The 22,015-nt window shown below is 37.2% G+C and overlaps 1 protein-coding gene across 1 annotated transcript in view; it reads left to right on the top strand.

Annotated features, from left to right (window-relative positions):
- Positions 1-22,015, top strand: part of LOC150099861 (pantothenate kinase 3-like) — a 192,492-nt gene that overhangs the window by 42,993 nt on the left and 127,484 nt on the right. The window contains exons 2-3 of the mRNA XM_090403411.1: positions 7,357-7,484; positions 17,334-17,512. Coding sequence (XP_090259537.1) covers positions 7,357-7,484; positions 17,334-17,512 — 307 coding nt within the window. The remainder of the gene's footprint in view (positions 1-7,356; positions 7,485-17,333; positions 17,513-22,015) is intronic.

The following is a 22,015-nucleotide window of genomic DNA, read 5'->3' as shown; positions in this document are numbered from 1 at the left end:
GCATGAAACCGAATTGCTCCTTTGCAATCTCCACCTCCTTCTCCAGTCTTCCATCAAGAACCCTTTCTAGGATTTTCATTGTGTGGGACATCAACTTTATTCCTCTGTAATTCTTACAGTCTTGCCTTTACCCTTGTAGATGGGGACAAGAGTACTTTTCCTTCATTCCTCGGGTATATTTTCCTGTTGGCAAACTTTCATGAACAGGTCACACAGCAGGTCAATTTCTTCTTCCCCCAGAGCCTTCCATGCCTCCACTGGAATCGTGTTTGAGCCCATCGATTGTCCATTCTTCATCCTCTTCATGGTCTCCTTCACTTCCACTCTACTGATGTTCTGCACCATCCCCTCAGAAGGCTGCCCATCTTCTCTGTGAGTTCTCTCATTCTCCTCATTCAAAAGTCCCTCAAAGTATATTCTCCATCTGTTTCTTATATCCACATCCCTCCATAATTTCTTCCTTCAGAGTCTTTGATCTTCCTCACATGTACGATGTCCTTTGAAGCCTTATTTCTACATTTTGCCAATCGATAAATCTTTCTCTGTCCTTCCTTTGTTTCTAATTGATCATAAAGGTCTTGATATGCCATGGCCTTCGCCTGTGCAACAACTCTCTTGGCTTCTCCCTTTTTCTCTCTGTCCTCTTCCACTCTTGACTCGTCCCACTTCTGCTTTGTCTTCCTCTTAGCCGTCACTGCTTCTTGTACATCGTTATTCCACCACCAACCCTCCTTCTGCTCTGTAATCTTTCCGGATGTTTCACCAAGCACCTCAATTGCACAGCTTAGAGTTACTTTTGAATTATGTCTCCACCAGTCTTGTACACTTTCTAGTTCATCCGAAATCTTCTCTAACACCTTCTCCCTAAAACGGTTCCTCACACTCTCTTCTTTTAAGCCAAACCACTTAATTTTCTTCCTCCCAAGGCTTCCAAAGGCTCTTATCTTCGACTTTATTTCAAAGTCTGCACACAGCAGCTGGTGTTGCGCTGCACCACTTGATCTGTTGAGATTACTTTACAATTTGTTACTGCCTTAAGATGTTTTCTTCTAGTCAAAATGTAGTCAATCTGTGAACTATTGTAGCCACTTTTATATGTTATCAAATGCTCTTCCCTCTGGCAATTGTGAACTACTTCTGTAAAGGAGTAGTAGTTCACAATTGCCAGATCAAACGCTACTGCAAAGTCCAAATTCCTCTCTCTCCTTCCTAGTTCATCATTTCCACTCCATGGCCACCGTGCACCTTTTCACAGTCCCTTTTTTGTCTCTATGTGTCCGTTCAAGTCTCCTCCGACAATCACCATCTTGTTTTCTTCCAGTTCCCTCATTTCTTCATCTAGCGCGTTCCAGAATTCATCTTTCTCTTCTGCTGTACAGCCAATTTGTGGGGCGTATATACATAAGACGACCAGTTGCTCTTCTCCAAGACCCAGTTTCATTCGCATGATCCTGTCGTTCCTCCTACCCACTTCCAGTATTCGCCCTTCATTCTGCCACACACCACAATTCCGACAGCATTTCTTCCCTCTTTATTCGCTCCAGAGTAGAACAATTTATACCCGTCTCCTAGTTCCTTCGCCTTTTCTCCCTTCCACCTTGTCTCCTGCACGCATAAAATGTCCAACTTCCTCTTCCTCATCATGTCTGCCACCTCTCTTCCCCTTCCAGTCATGCTTCCAACATTCAACGTTCCCACTCGCAACATTCTCTCCACCTACTGTGCTCGCTTCTTTAACTGCAACCGCCCTTGATGCAGTAGCCCTTGTCCACTTCTCGCAGCTGTAGGGCAATGTGGCTGCGCGTCGCTTAAGGGATACGCCTTAGCCCTTGTATCACTTTCTTTTCGACTCATTTAATCATATCTAGAGTTGGCAGTGAAGTTTTATGACCGGATGCCCTTCCTGACGTCAACCCTCGCCATTTATCCGGGCTTGGGACCGGCACCTATTGGGTCTAGCTTGCCCCCCTTCGGTGGCTGCAATAGGCGAAATGACATAGCAAGATAGGAAAGATTCACCCCTAGCCCTCGAATACTCTAATAGCATTGGGGATAAGGAGCAAGAAGAAAAGAAAGAAGGGTAGAGGACCAGTCGACAGATAATATAACATGCATATTACATGAAGTAAGGCATGGTCCAGAATCAGGTACCTCGGATTTGCCATGCCCGTACTCACCCAAGTGAGCCCATGAGGAGTAAAGAGCCAATGACATTGTTAAAAAAATAATTAAAAAAAAACACTCCTAAACGAAAGTAGGCTATATTAGCCATAATAATATTGTATTTTATTGACTAACAGGCATAAGGATGTGCTGGTTCTGCTGACGGATCTGGTCGCTTGGATTTCGATGTGGCAAAATCTTTGGGAAAGGTTTGAAGCTGGTAAGAAAGATGACTCGCCTTCGAGTGTGAGATTGAGAGCATGTAATCGGAATGGAGTATGGAATATAAGAGTGATATCATTGAGACATGAATTATGGGATATATTACTGGATGAGTGATAAGATATTTCAAAAAAAAAAGTAGAATAACAGGATGAGACATATGGCTGTTCTTTAATGCTGCATATGCAAAGGAACGAGTATTAATGGTTTGCACAGAGTGGCGGATAATGCCATGCAGATAATGAATGAATGGAAGCAGTGATGGAATGAAATCTTCAGACTTTCGATCTGTGGAGTCAAGAGATTCACGGAGAGACTAATCTTCTAGTCTATATGTGCGTTTGCTTGACTACGATTGTCCATGGATAAGAATAAAAACGTCTTAGTTTATACAGTGAAATGTTCGAACTGTTGTTGCACATGCCAATCTGAAGGGAACACGAAATATTGTTCATGTGGTTAGGAACGAGAGACTTATCTCAGACTGAAAAGAATATTATTATTATACGGGTATCTCCATGGAGTCAGAAGACTCATCGCAGGAGATCCAAACTATCAAAACAATATCGATCATACCTCTTCTTGAATTCATTTACAGACGAAGCACTCACAACTGAGTCAGGCAATGCATTCCATTCATTCACCACTCCCCAAGCAAAAAAAAATCTAGTTCTCACACCCTTATTAACCACTGTTTTCCTTACTTTCCAGGGTTGACTTCTTGTTCTTCCATCACTATCACACAGCTGAAATATTTCCCCTGCATCAATCTTATAAAAACCTTTAACTGATGTGTGGCTTTTCTTTTCTTCCTGGGAATAATTTGGTGCAAAAGTTTAGACAGTGATGTACTCTGTTTTTGTGCTGCGAGGTTTTGTAGCAGGGATACCCCCCTCCTGTATAAACTGAAAAAATCTAGTTTGTTCTGCGTTTACGTAGGCGCCTCCTAATTAAAGGTTTCATCTGCTATTAAAGATGAAACAAACAAAATCAAACGCTGAAAAAAAAAAAAAAAAAAAACATTAAGACAATTTTCATCACCATCCAACTCTGGTTCCATTCAAAACTTTTTATTGGAAGAGGAAGACAAGCAACCAAATAACGAATATTAGGGAGTTTAACGAAACATATTCAAGAACTCTTGTGTAATTCTGAGTTAGGAGAAAGTGCTCTAATAGGAAAGCCCCAGCCTGCTCGACCGAGTGGATAGCCTACGTGCTTCCCAGCAATAGGCCGTGAGTTAAAACGTCAAGGTTGAGCATGGATGTTTGTGAGTGTCCTGTGCTGAAAAAAGCATGTGCGACATTACCTCTTCTTCCAGCAGATATTTCACTCCATAATCCCAATGCAGCTTACGGATCGTATGACGTGACCATCTTAACGTCAAATCAGAGAGAGAGAGAGGGGGGGGGTGGAGGATTCGGAGCACATACCACCTTGCGACTGTTTTTCTTTATCGGTCTGGCTAAGTTAAATGGTGGAAGTAAAAGAAAAAAAAACCACTTTAACATATCAAAAGTATTTAGATTTTCATGGAAATGACTTTGTAACTTATGTAGCCAACTGCATGAACAGTTTCGTCCGCAATTTCATGCTGCAAAAGAGGGAACATGCTCTTCGTGTAGGAATCGAGGGATGTGCATTTCTCAAACTGAATTTCGCTTTTTTTTTTTTTTTAGTTGTCTTTCGAGCATTTTTAGTTATCTGCTTTCGTTATTAGTGTTGAACTTCTCTTCATAATATGGCATGCAGAAAATTCATCGAATAACAAATCATCGAATCAAAATTTCACCGAAAACCGAAATAAAAGATGATTTCATCAAATAGTGATTGATTCAAATCGCAAACCTTTTCGACACTATTTAAATAACTGAAAGTGTTATCAGTCAACTGTATTCTTGAAGTAACTGTGAATTGTGTTTTAAAGACTTTTTTTTTATCACACTCCATATTTTGTTATAATGAACATATAACTCAATGCATGCTTCTCATTTTAAGCCGTAAATTCCTAATTACGATTGCAGATTCTCTCTCCATGGAATACCATTCCTTAGGGATAAGAGTGTAATACAAGTGGATCAAAATAAGGGATGCATTTTCCTGAGGGGAAAAACAGATAGAAAAGAAAGACTATTCATTTATACTACTGAGATATATATATATATATATATATATATATATATATATATATATATATATATATATCGTATATTTACGGTACTTCAGAATACATTTAAAAACTGTCGAATTTTAAGAAATTCAACATCAAAAAACTGTTGAAATGCTTCATCTTTTTTACGAGTGTAAATGTTCATAAAAAAAAAATCAAAATTGACTACGTTTTGGTAAGCTTTATGATAAGCAGATTTCACGGCATTAGGATTTTCGTAGCATTCGTGATTAATATTTTCCGGTCAAATTGATTTCAAACGCTGCTTTTACAGGAGCTCTTTTAACATTCGGTACCATGGAAATATATAGTCAAAAAACTACAACGCAGATGGTTGGACATCCTGAAGCCTCACCCTTTTTGGAATCCCTCATCCTGTACAAACCAGATGATAATCGCAGTAGAGGAAGACCATGCAAACAATTTTGGCAATACATATGTGAAACTATCAACAGACAACCGCAAAACTTCATCTGATTAGTTCAAGATAGAGAGACTTGGAAGACCATAATTTCCAATCTTTAATTTTTAATGTCAATTTCTTTTCCCTTTTCACATTGTATCATATTGTGAATAAACTATGATGATGATCATGGAAACAATGGCTGGCTATGGCTATCAATGTAAGTTAAAATATTGCCAGTGACAAATGAACCAAATAATATGAACAGGGGGGGGGGGAGTTTAAAATGTTAGACAATTTTAACGAAAATATTAAAAGAATATTTTTCAAGAAATAATTATGAAAAAGAACTCGTCAAATTATGTGAATTGGCTTTTCGATAAATAGATTGATACGATAAATTGTACTTCCACGAACTGTGTTTTTTGTCATGAACCGTTTTCGATAAATTTTCATGCAATTGATTACACTAATCAGTTAAATTCATCTACCAAACAGCTAAGTTTTGAATATTTGATATCCGTAAATATTTTGTTATTCTTACAGAACATTAGTTTTAATAATTAGTTTGGATTTTTTTTTTTTTTTTTAGTTCGGGCATTTAAAACATGACTTTGACTCGCTGAAGACTGGCTAACTGCTGAAAAAAAGTTTCTAGTTGGCCATTAAAATAAAAACCACAGTGGTCTTTCTTCTGCTGATCTTGCATTTGTAAGTTTTATGGTAGTCCCATTCACGAGAACTTTATCCTCTAGTATCGTAGTTAGGCCGAAAGGTGAAAAGAAAGCAGAAACCAATCTTTAAACCCATTTACCACCATCATCAAATTCCTGATATGTACCCTCAGGGGATGTAGATGAAAATTATGATAGTACTACATGAAAAAGTTACATCATTACTAACTTTCAATAATTTTCCTCCAAATTAATCTCATTCATCACTATCAGGTAATGCATTCCATAGTACAACTACTCTCCATGAAGAAAAGTCACTTCACACTTTCCTTTCACAATTTCCAGAGATGGCCTCTTGATTCTTACCCTTTTTCTACTATATGAAATATAGTAGAAAATTAAACAAAATTAAAGAAAGTCCCTTGTCTCTTATTCATGTTAAAATTTAAATCTTTCGAAACCTCTACATATACATAATATACGTAAAAATATAATAATATACATAAAATAACATAAATAACGACATATTCATAAACCCCTTTCGAAACCATAGTGCCGTGATTTTAAAAAATAACGGCACTATGGTTTCGAAACTTTCACCCTACAATACGAACTTGCGAAGAAAGTATTCAGTATTACTAGATTTGAGAATCGGATACAGACTACCTTGATCTTTAATTTTAGTGGAAAAATTTTCTTCATACGTCCTTGCTGATTGGTCACTAACATTTGCAACACAGATGTTGTTTCTTTCAGTTCTGAGAACAGAGGATACGCCGCCCATTGTTATAATCCGCTTGCAGGCAATTTTTATGACAGGTCATAAACAGCTGTATTCCCTTTCCCAAATGTTGAAAGGTTTCAATGTGTGAAAATTAACGATAATTCATGAATACTTCCAGGTTTAAAAATACAAGGCTTGTTCACTAACATTTGCTACACAGATGTTATTAGGCATTTTGGATCTGAGCTTTTCGACATATTCACAAATATTATTCTTCTCAGAATGTTTCCACTATAAAATATTTATTCATGAAAAATGCTTGGACTCTAAAATGTCAAATTCCAGGAGAACTTCTTGCGGAACACAGTTCGGGAAACCCTGGGGTAGAGGATGACAGTAGTTGCGGTTCGTTATTGTAGGCGGATTTGAGTGGTGGAGATGGAGAGTTGTGGAGTAGGTGCTCTCCCTCGATGAGTCTTTGGACTCCCTAGAGGTGTCATGTAATAATAATAATTCTACCTAACTTTGCATCATCGGCAAACATTTGAAGGTCCCCAGTCGATCCACATGAAATATCATTAACAAATAACTTACAATAGTAGCCCAAGAACAGAACCCTGAGTCATGCCACTGGTCACCTTCCTTTTCCAAGACATCTCCATCATATAGAACATATATTTTCACCAACAGGACAAAATATATTGCTTTTATGCTTCATCAAATGAACCATCTTCTTCAGTCCTGAAATGCAGTAAGAAAATGCATTATAGTAATCATTCAGTTATCTGACTGTATTGGGAAAATCAGTTTGCTGCTCAGATGAGTGAGGATATGGTTAACTGAAAGTTGATTTAAATGGAACTACTAGAGGCTGATTGACACATTCATGAATGTGTTGGTAATTATAACAGTCTTAATTATAAGGATTTCAAAATATGGTAAATGTAATGGTATAGATTATAAAGATTACAAAATTCACATAATGCTCTGTTGATTCCAGGACTGCTGGGACAGATGATGTAGGATATGCTCTTCATTATGGAGGTAGCCACGGATCAAAACATAGTCTAGTCAATAACATGGCAACTGTAGATGAATTAGAGTATACCAACGGTGTTATTTCCCCTCGTAAGTGTTCAGCTTTTATATTTTATAGCTTAAATTATCTGAGTAAATTTAAAAACTCTAGGTCTCAAATGTTTCTGTAAAAGTGCTGAAGTGCCCATTGATAGTAGTATAAAGTTCTATGGAGTAAACAGTGCAGGTAATAGACTTTAAAGTACTGGTATATAGTTACATATTTCTAGAAATATAAATGTACTTGGTCTGGTTGGCTGAGTGGTTAGTGTATCTGCTCTCCAGCCAATAGGCTGTGGATTTGAATCCTGCCATGGGTATCAATGTTTGTGATTGTCTGTGGAAATACTAGCGATGGTGTTGGTGTGGTTGCAGTTAGTTGAAGTTGGTGGATTGAGTGGAAATTTACCACAGTCAAATTGATGGTTTCATTAGATAGTAGGTTTATTTGATGGTTAGGTGATAGTGGCAAGCCCATTGCTGTTCTTTTCACTTGTTTGTATAGTTTATCCTTCCACATGAAGTAATCAGATGTTATTGTAAATTTGAACAGGGGCGGCTCGTGCGTAGGCACTGCAGCACCTCCCAATTTTCCTCAATATATAAATATATTTATTTATATTTGCTTGTAATATTTAATTTTATCATCAACAGTCCTATACAATTCCCTTATTTTGTATAAAAAATAATAAAAATCCATCTTGTAGCACTTAGGACGGTGAAGGACGCTAGTAGTGCTTATCGTGTTTACTCCATCTCTAAATATTTGGACATTACAATTAAAGACATAGCTTTTGTTATAGTTTTTATTTTAGAACATTATTGGGATTATGATAATTGATTTTATTTTTAAGTAATTGTGAATTATACTAAACTGTATAATTTTATCGATAATAAACAATTTTTTTTCATGAAACAAAACAAGAAGAATATATTTTATTTTTAATTAATTTTGAATTATACCAAACTGTATAATTTTATCGATAAAAACACTATTTTTTATTTAAAAAAATTTTTTTTACCATAATTTTGATATTTTATCCAAACACGTATACACTGTACTTACAGTGTGTATTTATATTTCGAAAGTTGCAGCACCCCCACGCTTTCAAGCCACGAGCCGCCACAGAATTTGAATAAGTCCATAATTATTTCTTGAAGGAAATTTTTGGAATAGAAATTCTATTGTCATAGTCTTTCTTCATGAATATCCCTCATGCTATGTCAAAACTCAACATGTCTGTAAATGCCACTGTTATGTGGCATTTACAGATTTCCAATTTCCAATTTACAATTTCTTGCAAGAAATTCTGTGGAATTTTTTTTTATCACAGAAGCTGAGTCCCATATATAAAATGTCAAGATTTATACGTGGGACTGCCTATGGAATACAAAATACAAGGGTGGTCTGAAAAGTTCTCGGTCTGACAATGAAAAAACAAATTTATAATTTCAAAATTATTTTTATTTTTCAACATAATCTCCCTTAAGACTAATACATTTATTTCAGCTTTCAAGCCACGCTTTCAAGCCACGAGCCGCCACAGAATTTGAATAAGTCCATAATTATTTCTTGAAGGAAATTTTTGGAATAGAAATTCTATTGTCATAGTCTTTCTTCATGAATATCCCTCATGCTATGTCAAAACTCAACATGTCTGTAAATGCCACTGTTATGTGGCATTTACAGATTTCCAATTTACAATTTACAATTTCTTGCAAGAAATTCTGTGGAATTTTTTTTTATCACAGAAGCTGAGTCCCATATATAAAATGTCAAGATTTATACGTGGGACTGCCTATGGAATACAAAATACAAGGGTGGTCTGAAAAGTTCTCGGTCTGACAATGAAAAAACAAATTTATAATTTCAAAATTATTTTTATTTTTCAACATAATCTCTCTTAAGACTAATACATTTATTTCAGCGATGCTCCAGCATCATTATCCCATCCCTGTAGTGGTTCTCAGTAAGATCTGCAAATACCCCTCTACAGCTGCAATCACCTCTTGATTTGAAGAAAAATGCTGACCAGTGAGGAAGAGTTTTAGTTTTGTGAAGAGATAGAAGTCAGAGGGAGCCAAATCTGGGGAATAGGGTGGATGTTCCAACAATTCATAGTGCAGATCCCTTAATTTTCCCATTACCAAAACAACTTTGTGGGCAGGTGCATTGTCCTGATGAAAGATGATTTTTTTTCTTCTGCAAACCTGGTCTTTTCTCATGAATTTTTTTGTCTAGTCTGGTTAAAAGATCAGAATAATATTCCCTGGTTATTATTTTACACTTTTCAAGATAATTAATAAACAAAATACCTTTAGCATCCCAAAATACTGATGCCATGATCTTTCCTGCTGATGGAACCAACTTTGCCTTCTTTGACACTAAACAACTGTTTTGACTGCTGTTTGGATTCCGGTGGGTAATGGTGAATCCAAGTCTCATCCATGGTAATAAATCGACGCACAAAATCAATTTTATCTCGGAAGTTTTTTCCCTTGGTTAGACTGTTTAATCCTTTATCTAAGTGTAAGCAAACAAAGTTTGCGCCTGAAGTATCTTCAGGATTGGGACAACTCATGGCATAGGTGGACTGACTTCACGTCACTTGCTTTAGTATCCCATAATGCAAAGCACATCTTTCGGACATGTGCCACTACCAAGGGTCACTACCCAGACCAGTTTTGACCTTTATTGAGGTCTCTTCAGTGGGAGCCAGACCCAGAGGTGATACCAAGGTTGAAGCAATGCAGAAGTCATTTCCATATACAAGTTGCCAAAAGGTGTCGCACCTTATTATTAAATTACTGTGGATTAGAGAAAGATGTTGGAAGTTTTTTCACTTGATTAGATTGCAACTTATATATTTAGTTTAATCCTTTATCCAAGTGTAAGCAAACATAGTTTGTGATTGAAGTGGCAACTTGTATATGGAAATATGACTAATGCATTGCTTCAGCCTTTATATCACCTCTGGGTCTGGCTCTCACTGAAGAGACCTCAGTAAAGGTCGAAACCAGTCTGGGTAGTGATCCTTCCCATAATGCATAGCATTATACATGTCTGCAAGGAGATGGGCTTTGCATTATGGGATACTAAGGCAAGTGATGTGAAGTCAGTCCACCTTTGTCACAAGTCTCAGTCCCAAAGATACTTCAGGCACAAACTTTGTTTGCTTACACTTGGATAAAGGATTAAACTAAATATATAAGTTGCAGTGTTATTCTTGTTAAAACGCTCCAAGCACTGTTCAGAGATTTTCATGCGAGTGCATTTTTGATCTGCTGTGAGCAAGCTCAGCACCCATCTTGCGCAAAGCTTTTTCATATGCAATTCTTCATGCAAAATATATCCTACATGTTATTTTGAAATGCCTATAGTCTCAGCAATTTCATGCACTTTGACTCGCTGGTCATCCAATACCATATCATGCACTTGATCAATGATTTCTGGTGTTACACATTTTGGACATCCTTCATTTGGATCATCTTCAAGGCTGGTACAGCTACTTTTAAACTCGGCAGCCCATTTCTTAATTGTCAGAAATGGAGGAGAAGAGTGCCCATAAACTTTTATGAACTTCAAATGAATTTCTTTTGGCATTAAAACTTCTTTTACAAAGAATTTTATAACTGCACGATACTCAATTTATCCATTTTAAGGGATATAGACAACACTTTTGCTTCAGATAGCTGTATAAAATAAAACCACTTGATAGAATGACTTGCAATTTCATATGGATGCTTATGACAGATGTAGCAACTTGAAAAAAAAAATCTTGCCGATAGTATTGCCATCTATGGTCGAGGCTGAGAACGTTTAAGACACCCTCATATGTATTCCATTCACAAAGAAGTAATTTCATTTTCCAATCACATGATTTGGAATCTAATAAGCTACAGTGATGTTTCCTTCGTTAGCTTTGGTGATAACTATATCATTGCATTTTAAAGAGTTCAGGGATTTTAATTCTGATGGTGGAATATTTGGTTCCAATGGTTGTGTATATCATTGATCACATTGGCTACTTCAGAACATAGCCTATTAGTTTCATGAAGTCTAGGTAGGGAATTTTTTGAGATGAACTTGCAAACTTGTGGCCATGTGCTGATACATTCAATTTACCTTCTGTTATGGGATGACCTTGATAGGTTAGCAACCCATTTGTCTGTGGGTAATTTTCATGTATTTTCCTATTGTCATTCCAGTAAGGTGAAGTATTTTTTATTGAGATTTGCTTGAAATGCTTTCTTCAAAGGCTTTAGTGTGTGAATTTTTTGAGATATTAATAATGTTTAGCATGTCAGGATTCAATGTATTTGACAGATCAGTTTCCATCTCTGCTGTTTTTATGATATTTAATGCTAATTTCCTTTTTGAAACTCATAACTGATTAAGCACTAGAGTGGCTGGCAAATAGAATTTCTAGCTCAAAAAAAATATCCATCCAAAATTGTAGATTTATTCAAATTTACAATCACATCTTTACAATTAATTGGACATGAAAGAATTATTGGAAGTAGCAGAAGAAAAGCATGAGAGAGTTAAGATATCGAGTCTGTTGCCATGGTATGACAGAGTAGAGCTGAGAAGGAGGGTTAAAATAGCAAATGACTCGATGTGCAGGTTATGCAGGAGGAGTAGTGTGGAGTTTGTGAAGTGAGTTTGATGGGCAAAGGACTTATACAAGAAGGGTGGTTTGCATCTGAACAGATTTGGTGTTCGGAGTCTGAAAAAAGTGCTGTTGAATGAAGTAAAAGTGGATGTGCAGAATCAGGGAAACTAGAGCTTTTAGGGAGGTGGGGGGGGGAAGCTGTTGAGTGGATATGCAGACATCAGTGAGGCAGTTGAGTGTAAGAATGTGTATAATATACCTAAGTTAGTATAAAGTATCAGGATAGTGTTGGGCATAAGGGTTTTTGCACTTTATGTACACTAATGGCAGGAGCATTCAGAACAAGCAGGAGGAATTTTTGGCATTGGTTGGCTCATCTGGCCAAAGGTTATTGGCATTAGTGACACATGGCTAACAGAAGATGATATAGTTAGTAGGATAGAGCGTGAAGGGTATAGTGTGTTCAGGGAGGAGAGAAAGAAAAGAATAGGGGGGAGGAGTGTAACTGATGATAGCCAATGAATTGCAACCAAAGAGAGAGAGTAGAAGTTTACTGCATGCCAGTGAAAATAGTACACTTGAGGCTATCTGGTGTGAGATTGAGGCCAGCAGAACAAAATATACAGTTGGATGCTGCTATAGACCAGGTGATGGAGATAGTATGCATCGGCAAATAGACTCGATTAGTGGTAATTATTATGGGGGGGATTTCAACTATGGGAACATACATTGGAAGGAGGAGAGGACACGTGGGAGGAAGAAAATGGATTTTATGTGGGTTACTAAGGGATAATTACCTGAGACAGCATGTAATAGAATATATTACGAATTCTAGAGTGCTCAAAATAGTAATTGTATCTGAGAATTTGTCTATAACGAATATAACCATGTTGCCACCAATTGGTGAGAGTGATCATGGTGTTGACCTGGGAGGTGGCCAAATGCGTGGAATTATCAGTTAAGATGGGGTATATGCAGAATTACAGGGCTGGTAAGTATGACAAGCTCAGGAGATTGCTTGGATTGATGGCATGGCATGCAAAACTGTAAGGACTAGAGTTTGATAGTGCATGGGAAGTGGTAAAGAAGTGTTTGAGGGAGGTAATGGCAGTCTGTATACTGAGAGTAAATCAAGTAGGAGTTAAATCAATAAATATCATCAAGCTGGAGCTACAAAAAAAATTGTAGAGGGAATTATTATTATTATTTGACACCTCCAGGGAGTCCTAAGACTCATCGAGGGAGGGCACCTACTCCACCACTCAACCTCATCCACAAACTGCCTCATCTACACCAACGGCATCTACTGTCCACCATCACCACTATTATTTTCACAGACAATCACAAACATCCATATCTACGGCAGGATTCGAACCCACAGCCTTTTGGCTGGAGAGTGGATATGCTACACTCGGCCAGCCAGGCCGGAATTTAAGGAGAAAGGTAACCTGCAGGTGCATGAACAGCACAAGGCACCGGCTAGAAGAGTAATGAGTGTGGTAAGAAAGGCAAAAGCAGATTATGAAAGGAAGTTATCAATGCAGACTACAGAGAATTCCACAGTTCTTTTGATATGCTGCAAGTAAAAGAAAATGTATATGGCAGAATGATTTTAAGGAATACCGATGGTAGGGAGGTAACCGAATCAGTCGAAATAGTAGAATTACTAAGTGAACATTGCAAGAGTGAACATTTCTCAGACGATCTTTTCTGGTCACACCGCACATCCATCCGTACAACTTCACTGCCAGCTCTAGCTATGATATGAGTCAGTGCTCTAGACCATATTGTTTAATCTGTCTCAGCTCTGGGTTAGTCCCAAGTGGGTGGAAAGAGGGGGAAAATAGTTCCATTGCATAAGGGAGGGTCCAAGACTGATGTAGCAAATTACCGATTGATCAGCATATCAGGAGTTGTTAAAGTATTGAAGAAATTGGTCAAGAGCAAAATGCAGGAATGGATAGATGGAAATGGGATACTATATAGGGGGTAACATGGCTTTGTGAAGGGTAGGTCATGCCTCAGTAACTTGCTCATGTTTTTATAATACAGGGACAGCTGAGTTAGATAAAAGTAATGGGTTTCCAGTGATACTGTTGAACTTTGCAAAGGCCTTTGACAGAATACTACATGGAATTCTAATCAGTAAACTGCAGCACATGGGGATAGGGTTGGTGAGATGGATAGGAGGGTGATTGATGGAGAGATACAGCAGTATACTGTCGGCAGGATGTAGCATAGAGGCAGCCTGCTTCACGGTGCCACTTAATAAGGGTAGTTGTTCAGCCATATTGCAGTAGGTGCCGTTTAACAGCAACAAGATATTTTATACCTGATGTAGATGCAATAGATTTATTTGAAGAATTAAAAATTCTCTCAACAATAATACAAGAGAAAAGTGGTCCTCACCAAATTTTATCATATATCCCAACGTAACCACTGCTGTAAGGATAGTGTTAACAATTCCTGTTAGCATAGCAAGCTTGGAAAAAAATTTTTTCCAAGCTTAAACTGATTAAAAATTATTTGCAAACAGCAATGACCCAAGAAAGATTTGGTCTAGCAACTATATGTATAGAGGTGGACATATCTTATAATTTAAATTTAGAAGAGGTTTTATTGTACGATATCCCCATAGAGCAAACATTTAATTAATATTATTATGCAATTGTTTTGCATTAATGTTTCTCTTGTAATAAAAACAAAATAGCAGTTGGAGATTTTCTTATATTTTTGTCTTATAATCCACTATAAGACAATATTTAATTGTTTGCTTCAGGGCGCAATCTAATCTGGCAACGGCCCTGGATATCAGAGTAGTTTATTCAAGAGTACAGTCCAAAAGAAGACCTGTGACTAGTGGCATGCCACAAGGTTCTGCTCTTGGACTGGTACGGTTTAATTTGTTCATTAATGATATAGGAAAAGATCTGAGAGGAACTGTTAAGTTATTTGTGCTAATGTTGTTTAATTTATACATAAATGATATAGGAAATGGCTTAAAGGGAGATATTCAATTGTTTGCTGATGATGCAAAGTTGGGTAGCGCAATAAAAAATCAAGCTGATGTTGAGAGTTTGCAGGATGATTTAAATAAGCTGGCAAAATGGGCAAAAGGTAATGGATGTCAGTTCAATGTGGAAAAGTGTAAAGTTATGCATTTTGGGATTAAAAGATTACCAGCTGTGTACTATATTAATGGAAATGTACTCCAAGAGATCGATGAGACTAGGGACTTAGGGGTGTTGGTGGATAGGGAGATGAAGTTCAGGGGACACATTGCTGAGGTGTCTAAGATTGCACATAGGATTACTTGGTTATTGAGGAACACAGAGATAAAGGTTATTATTCCCCTTTATAAGGTGTTGATACTTCCACATTTGGATTATTGTGCTCAGGTCTGGTCACCTGGATTCTTTGTAGATGAGGTTGTAGAGAGGGTTCAGAGGAGAGTGACTAAGTTGGTGAGTGATGTAAAAAAAATGCTCCCTACATTGATAGATTGAGAGCTTGTGGATCGCAGAGGTTGGTTGATAGGTGGAGAAGAGGGGATATGATAGAAACATTTAAATTACTAGAGGGTTTTTATAAGATTGATGTAGGGGAAATGTTTCAGCTGTGTGATGGTGATGGAAGAACAAGAGGTCATCCCTGGAAATTAAGGAAAGGTGTGATTAACAAGGGTGTGAGAATGAGGTTTTTCGCCTGGAGGGTGGTGAATGAGTGGAATGCATTGCCTGACTCAGTTGTGAATTCTTCATCTATAAATGAATTCAAGAAGAGATATGATAGATATTGTTTTGATAGTTTGGGTCTCCTGCGATGAGTCTGCTGACTCTATGGATATATCCGTAATAATAATATTTTCCAATGATGTAAAGTTGGGTAGAGCAATAGTTAATACAGATGATGTCAAAATTTTGCAGGATGATTTGGATAGATTGGCAGACTGGGCAAGGGAGAATGGATAACAGTTTAATGTGGCAAAGTGTAAGGTTATGAATTTTGGGGTGAAAAAGATTACCAGCTATATACCACATTGGTGGGACTGTACTCCAGGAAAATGATGAAGCCAGAGACTTGGGAGTGTTAGTGGATAGGGAGTTAAAGTTTAGGGGATATATAGCAAAAGTGGCTAAAACAGCTCATGAGATCACTTGGTTACTGAAGAATTCTTGACAAGCAGGTTTTTGTTCCTCTTTATCAAGGCTTGATAAAGAGGAACAATACCCCATCTTGACTACTATGCACAGATTTGTGTCCCAAGATGTCTTGGTGATGAGGAGGTGGAAGAGGATCCAGAGGTGAGTGACCAAGATGGTAGCAGGTCTATGGAATGAACCTTACAAAAACAGGTTGAAGATTTGTGGGTTACAGAAACTGGTTGATAGGCAGAAAAGGGGTGATGTGATTGAGACAAGCAAATTACTTAGGGATTTTTACAAGATTAATTCAGAGGAAATTTTTCAGAACAGGTGTGTTGGTAGGAGAACTAGGGGCCATCCATTGAAACTGAGTAAGAGTGTAGTTAGAAAGGGTGTCAGAACTCAGTTTTTTGTTTGGAGAGAGTAGTGAATGAGTGGAATTGGTTGCCAGAGTCTGTTGTGGGTGCCATGACTGTGAATGAGGTCATAGCAAAGTTTGATAGATACTGTGCAAGTGTTGGATAGTTCTTGACACGATGTTTAAGGGCTCCCTCAATGAGTCTAAGGACTCCTTACAGTTGCGCATAATAATACTGTTACTTCAAGTGAAAGGAATGGCAGTGGGTCACCACCATCATCTAACCTAGCCAACTTTCACCTTGAACACCTGGAAGAATCTTCTCTCACTTGACCCCAAACCATCAATTTGGCCACACTATACAGATGTCTTTGCAGTTGCGCAGAACCAAAAATCCATTCATTTCTACATGAAATCAACAACCTATATCCTGATATTAAGTTCTAAAAAAAAATCATCAAAAGGAATTTCCTTTCTGTTGGATTGTAAATCTAGAAATGCAATAAATCCATTTCCACTTCTATCTACAAGGAGCATTCATGGAAGAGAGTGTGTGTGTGTGTGGGGGGGGGGGGTTAAGAAAGGTGAGAGCCAGATTTTTCTCTTGTAGAACCGTGAATGAGCAGAACAGTTTGTCTGTTGAAGGAGTGAGTGCATCTTGTAACCGGGACATCTAACAATAATATAGATTAGCCATAGTCAGAGTGTCAGTGAATGAAGTTTATATATAATATCAATGTGGAATTGTAAATGAACACTATTACTGCTTTTTATATTTTAGCTATGCCATGGTTTGGAATGGACATTGGAGGAACTCTGGTGAAAGTTGTTTATTTTGAGTCCATAGATGCAATAACAAATGAAGTAGATTGTCAGGACGAAACAGAGAAAAACTTACGGAATTACCTCAAGAGTAAAGCAGCATATTGCAATAGTGGAACTAGAGATGTTCATCTGCAGGTGAGTGAAGTTAAGATTTAGTTTATACCCCCCCCCCCCACCCACCCACCTGGTTAGTGTATCTGTTCTCCAGCCAAAGAGGCTGTGGTTTTGAATCCCACCAAGGGCATGGATGTTTGTGATTGTCTTGCTAGCCATTTACCATATGTACTGCTGTAACCTGTGTCCTAGTGCAGTATGATCCTTGATGTCCTTGCACCATAAAAAAATCAAAATCAATTAATCACCACACACACACGCACGCACGCACAAATAATAAAAAGAGGGGAAGGCTATATCCACTTGTTGTTTTTGGAATATTAACATCCTGAACAATGTCTTTTTCACAAAGATAGGTAATTATAGATTTATATTTGACAGACTTGTAGCTTTATTGCAAATAAAATGTTTCCTGTTTTATTATTATTATTATTATTATGATGATGATGCTGTTTCCATGGTGTCCAGCGGGAGACCTACACAAAAACTTATACACACAATACCTATCATGCCTCTCTTTAAACTCATTCATTGTCAGGACACTCACTACTAATACTATTTCTGGCAATCCATTTCACTCATTCATCACTCTTCATTTAAAAAAAAAAAAGTCTGCACATCCTTACTAACCATACTCGTATACAACTTCCATGGATGATCTCTAGTTTTCTATTTGACATAAAAAAAAAAAAATGATGGTACGAGATGACAAAATTTCATGCCGGCTGGGGCGTCGCCCGGTTAAACAAGGCCCCCGTTGTTTTTGACAGGGAACCAGGGTGAACAGCGAAAAGTCAGCTACTGGAACAAATCTGAAAACAAACCTGAACCCAACATCACCAGAGTTAAAGATCGGTACTATCAACATAAGAAGCCTGAATGGCAAAGAAATGGAGCTAGCTGAGGAATTAGATAAGTACCAGATCGACATAATAGGGGTGATTGAAACAAAAAAGACAAAACTGGTGAGATCTTTCTGAGCAATAAATACAAAATGTTATATTCAGGCAATGACAATCAAGGAAAAGAAGGAGTAGCCATGGTATTCAATACAAAATACGAGGCTAATCTTCTTGAATGGCAGTCAGTCTCAAGTAGAGTAATGTGGGCAAATATGAGAATGGGGAACTGGACAATGAGACTTATTTGTGCCTATGGTCCCACAGAAGGTTCTACTAAGGTAGAAGTGGAGGAATTTTTTGAGGCTTCAGAAAAAACAACTGACACAATGAAAAAGGAAAAGTTGGTCCTTGTTGGGGATCTAAATAGCAGAGTAGGAAATGATTGTGAGACATACAAAAATATTTTGTGAAAATTGGAGAAAACAGCAAAGCTAATAATAATGGCAAATATCTGTTGGATTTCTGCTCAGGACATGGACTGGTTATTACTAACACCATGTTCAAACATAAAAATGTGCACAAAGTCTCATTGACTATGTTATTGTTGATAGTGATGTTTTCTCTCTGCTGCAGGACACCAGAGTGTACAGAGGATTTGAAATTGGAAGTGATCACTATTTAGTCTTGAGCAGGATAAAATTGAATTTCATATTGAAAAGAATAACATGTAAGAAAGTTTTAAAGAAAATAAAAGTTGAGCAGCTCTCAGATGTGAACTGTAGACTTTAGTCTACAGTTCACATCTGTAGACTAAATACACAAAGATTATTGAAGAAAAAATGAAAGAGTTTGAGAACAGAAATCAAACCTTTGAGATTCAGTGGCAAACTCTGAAGAAAACATTGATTGATTCTGCCAGAAAGGCATGTCGTGAGGTTGTCTGCAAGGATAAAAAAATTGGAACTCCCTGGTGGACACAGGAAGTTAAAGAGGCAGTGAAGGAAAAGAAGAAAGCATATCAAAAGTTCCTGTCAAATAAGTCAGCTTGTGCTCTTAGAGAATACAGAGACAAATGCAAGAATGCTAAACACTGTGTAAAGCTAGCTAAACAAAAGTCATGGGAGGACTTTGGCAAGAATATAGAAAATAAATATCAAGAAGGTGGCAAAATATTCTGGAGGTTAAGTTTTAAAAGAGGTAAACCATGAGTAGACATATCGGTACACAATAAATAACAGAAAAAACTCACGTAGAAAGATTATTTATTAGTATAATTTTCGCCTGTGTGTCACAGGCATCCTCAGTACATTAAGTTCAAAATTAAACACTAACTGACAATTCCAAAAAGCACCACCTAAGTAGCTGGTGTAAGATAACTAAAAAGGTCAATAACTTTCCTAAAAAAAAAAAAAAAAATAAAATAAAATAAAATAATACAATAAAAAGTTAGGAAAGATTAGCTGATTTGTAAAGCCGTCGGATCCGACGGCTTACGTCTGTCCCCTTTATGGGAGATAGTACTTTACAAATCAGCTAATCTTTCAACCTTTTTATTGTATTAATTTTTTTTTTTTTTCGGAAAGTTATTGACCTTTTTAGTTATCTTACACCAGCTACTTAGGTGGCGCTTTTTGGAATTGTCAGTTAGTGTTTAATTTTGAGCTTAATGTACTGAGGATGCCTGTGACACACAGGCGAAAATTATACTAATAAATAATCTTTCTACGTGAGTTTTTTCCGTTATTTATTGTGTACCGATATTCTGGAGGTTGTTGAAGAAGCTTAGGAATGGAGGAAAGAGTGCTGTAAAGGGAGTTAGAGATGATAAAGGTGACATGAAAACGGGAGAAAAAGATATCCTCGAAGTATGGAGTAATTTCTTTGAAAAACTGCTAAATGAAACAAGCAGTGATGACAGCACAGTGGTAAAAAACTCTGACCATGCATGCAGTCAGGAATACATATCCATACTTGAAGTAGAAAAAGCCATCAAAGGCTTGAAATGTGGAAAGGCAGCAGGAGTAGATGATATTCAACCAGAAATGCTGAAGTATGGTGGTATAAGAGTCTTACAGTGGCTGTACTGCATAGTTCAGAAAGCCTGGACAGAGGGACGAATTCCCGATGATTGGAGTAGAGCTCTCATAGTACCCATATATAAAAAGGGAAATAAAACTGAATGTGAGAATTATAGAGGTATTTCCCTACTGAGTGTTCCTGGCAAAATCTATGCAAGTATACTTGAGAAACGGTTGAGAACAATTGTGGAAGAAAAGCTTGGTGAAAAACAAGCTGGATTCAGGCCAAATAGAGGCTGTCAGGATCAGATCTTCACTTTACGACAAATAGTCGAGAATGCATGGGAATATAACAGAGATCTGTATTTAAGTTTTGTCGATTTGGAAAAGGCATACAAGGTGCCAAGAGAGAAGCTATTCAGTATGCTACAGTTATATGGTGTCAATGGGGCATTATATCAAGCAATACTTAGTCTTTATTTGAGTTGTAAGTCAGCAGTTAGAAATGAAGGAAGTACAGGAAGATGGTTTAATGTTAAATCTGGTGTGAGACAAGGTGTACATTATCCCCTCAGTTATTCATTATCTATATGGATCACATTATGAAGGAAAGTAGTATTAAACATGATATCAAAATTGGAGATGTTAATGTCAGCTCTTTGCTTTATGCGGATGATGTTATACTTCTAAATAAATCCTCTACAAGTCTGCAAGATTCTCTGACTAAATTGAATAGCTGCTGTAATAGATATGGTATGAAGGTCAGCAATAAAAAGACAAAGACAATGAAAATAGGAAGAATCATTGAAAATGTCAACTGTGTTGTGAATGGAGAACCTGTGGAACAAGTGAAACATTTCAGCTACTTAAGCACGATTTTTCCTGAAGATGGTAAATTAAATGTGGAAATAGACAACAGAATCAACAAAAAAGCTGGTATGGTAGGAAGTCATTTGAATAAATTCATATGGAATAAGAGAGAAATTAGTCGGAACACTAAATTAGCTGTATACAAGACAGTGTTCAAACCAGTTTTAACTTATGGATCTGAGAGCTGGGTCAGAAGTAAAATGCTTGACCAAAGACTAGAGACCGCAGATATGAGAGTCCTGAGAAAGATTATAGGCGTGAACAGATGATGGCATCAATGGCAATATCATATTAAAAACGACGATATTAGGAAAGAACTTGACATTGTCAACATCCAGGAATGCGTTAGCAGAGCTAATCTCAGGTGGTCACTTAAACAGAATGGGCGAAGAAAGATTAGCAAGACAAGTGTTCTCTGCCAGGTTGGCAGCAAAATGACCCAGAGGAAGAACAAGATATAGGTATATTGATACGGTACAAAGTGCCTTAGACAATAGAAATATAAGATCTGATAATGTTGGAGTCTTGACAAGTAACAGACTGATTTGGAGGAAAATTGTAGATAGGAAGTTAGTAATGATGTAATTTTTTCATGTTGTACTATCATATCCTGTATACCCCTTGAGGGTACATGGCAGGAATTTGATGATGATGAAAATTTTCCATCAAAAGACAAAGATATCAAAATTTTCACTAGATGTTAGAGTTCATAGAGGATATGAAATAAGCAGTGACCACTTCCTTGTTAAAATAAAATTAAGATTACCACCTAAATGGCTACAAGTAACAAGAAC

The sequence above is a fragment of the Typopeltis vanoorti genome, chromosome 14 (assembly GCF_054136105.1).
Source record: "Typopeltis vanoorti isolate ZY-2024b chromosome 14, IOZ_Tvanoo_1.0, whole genome shotgun sequence".
Taxonomy (NCBI): domain Eukaryota; kingdom Metazoa; phylum Arthropoda; class Arachnida; order Uropygi; family Thelyphonidae; genus Typopeltis; species Typopeltis vanoorti.
Note: the sequence above shows the minus strand (reverse complement) of the source record. Positions and strands in the feature narration are given on the sequence as shown.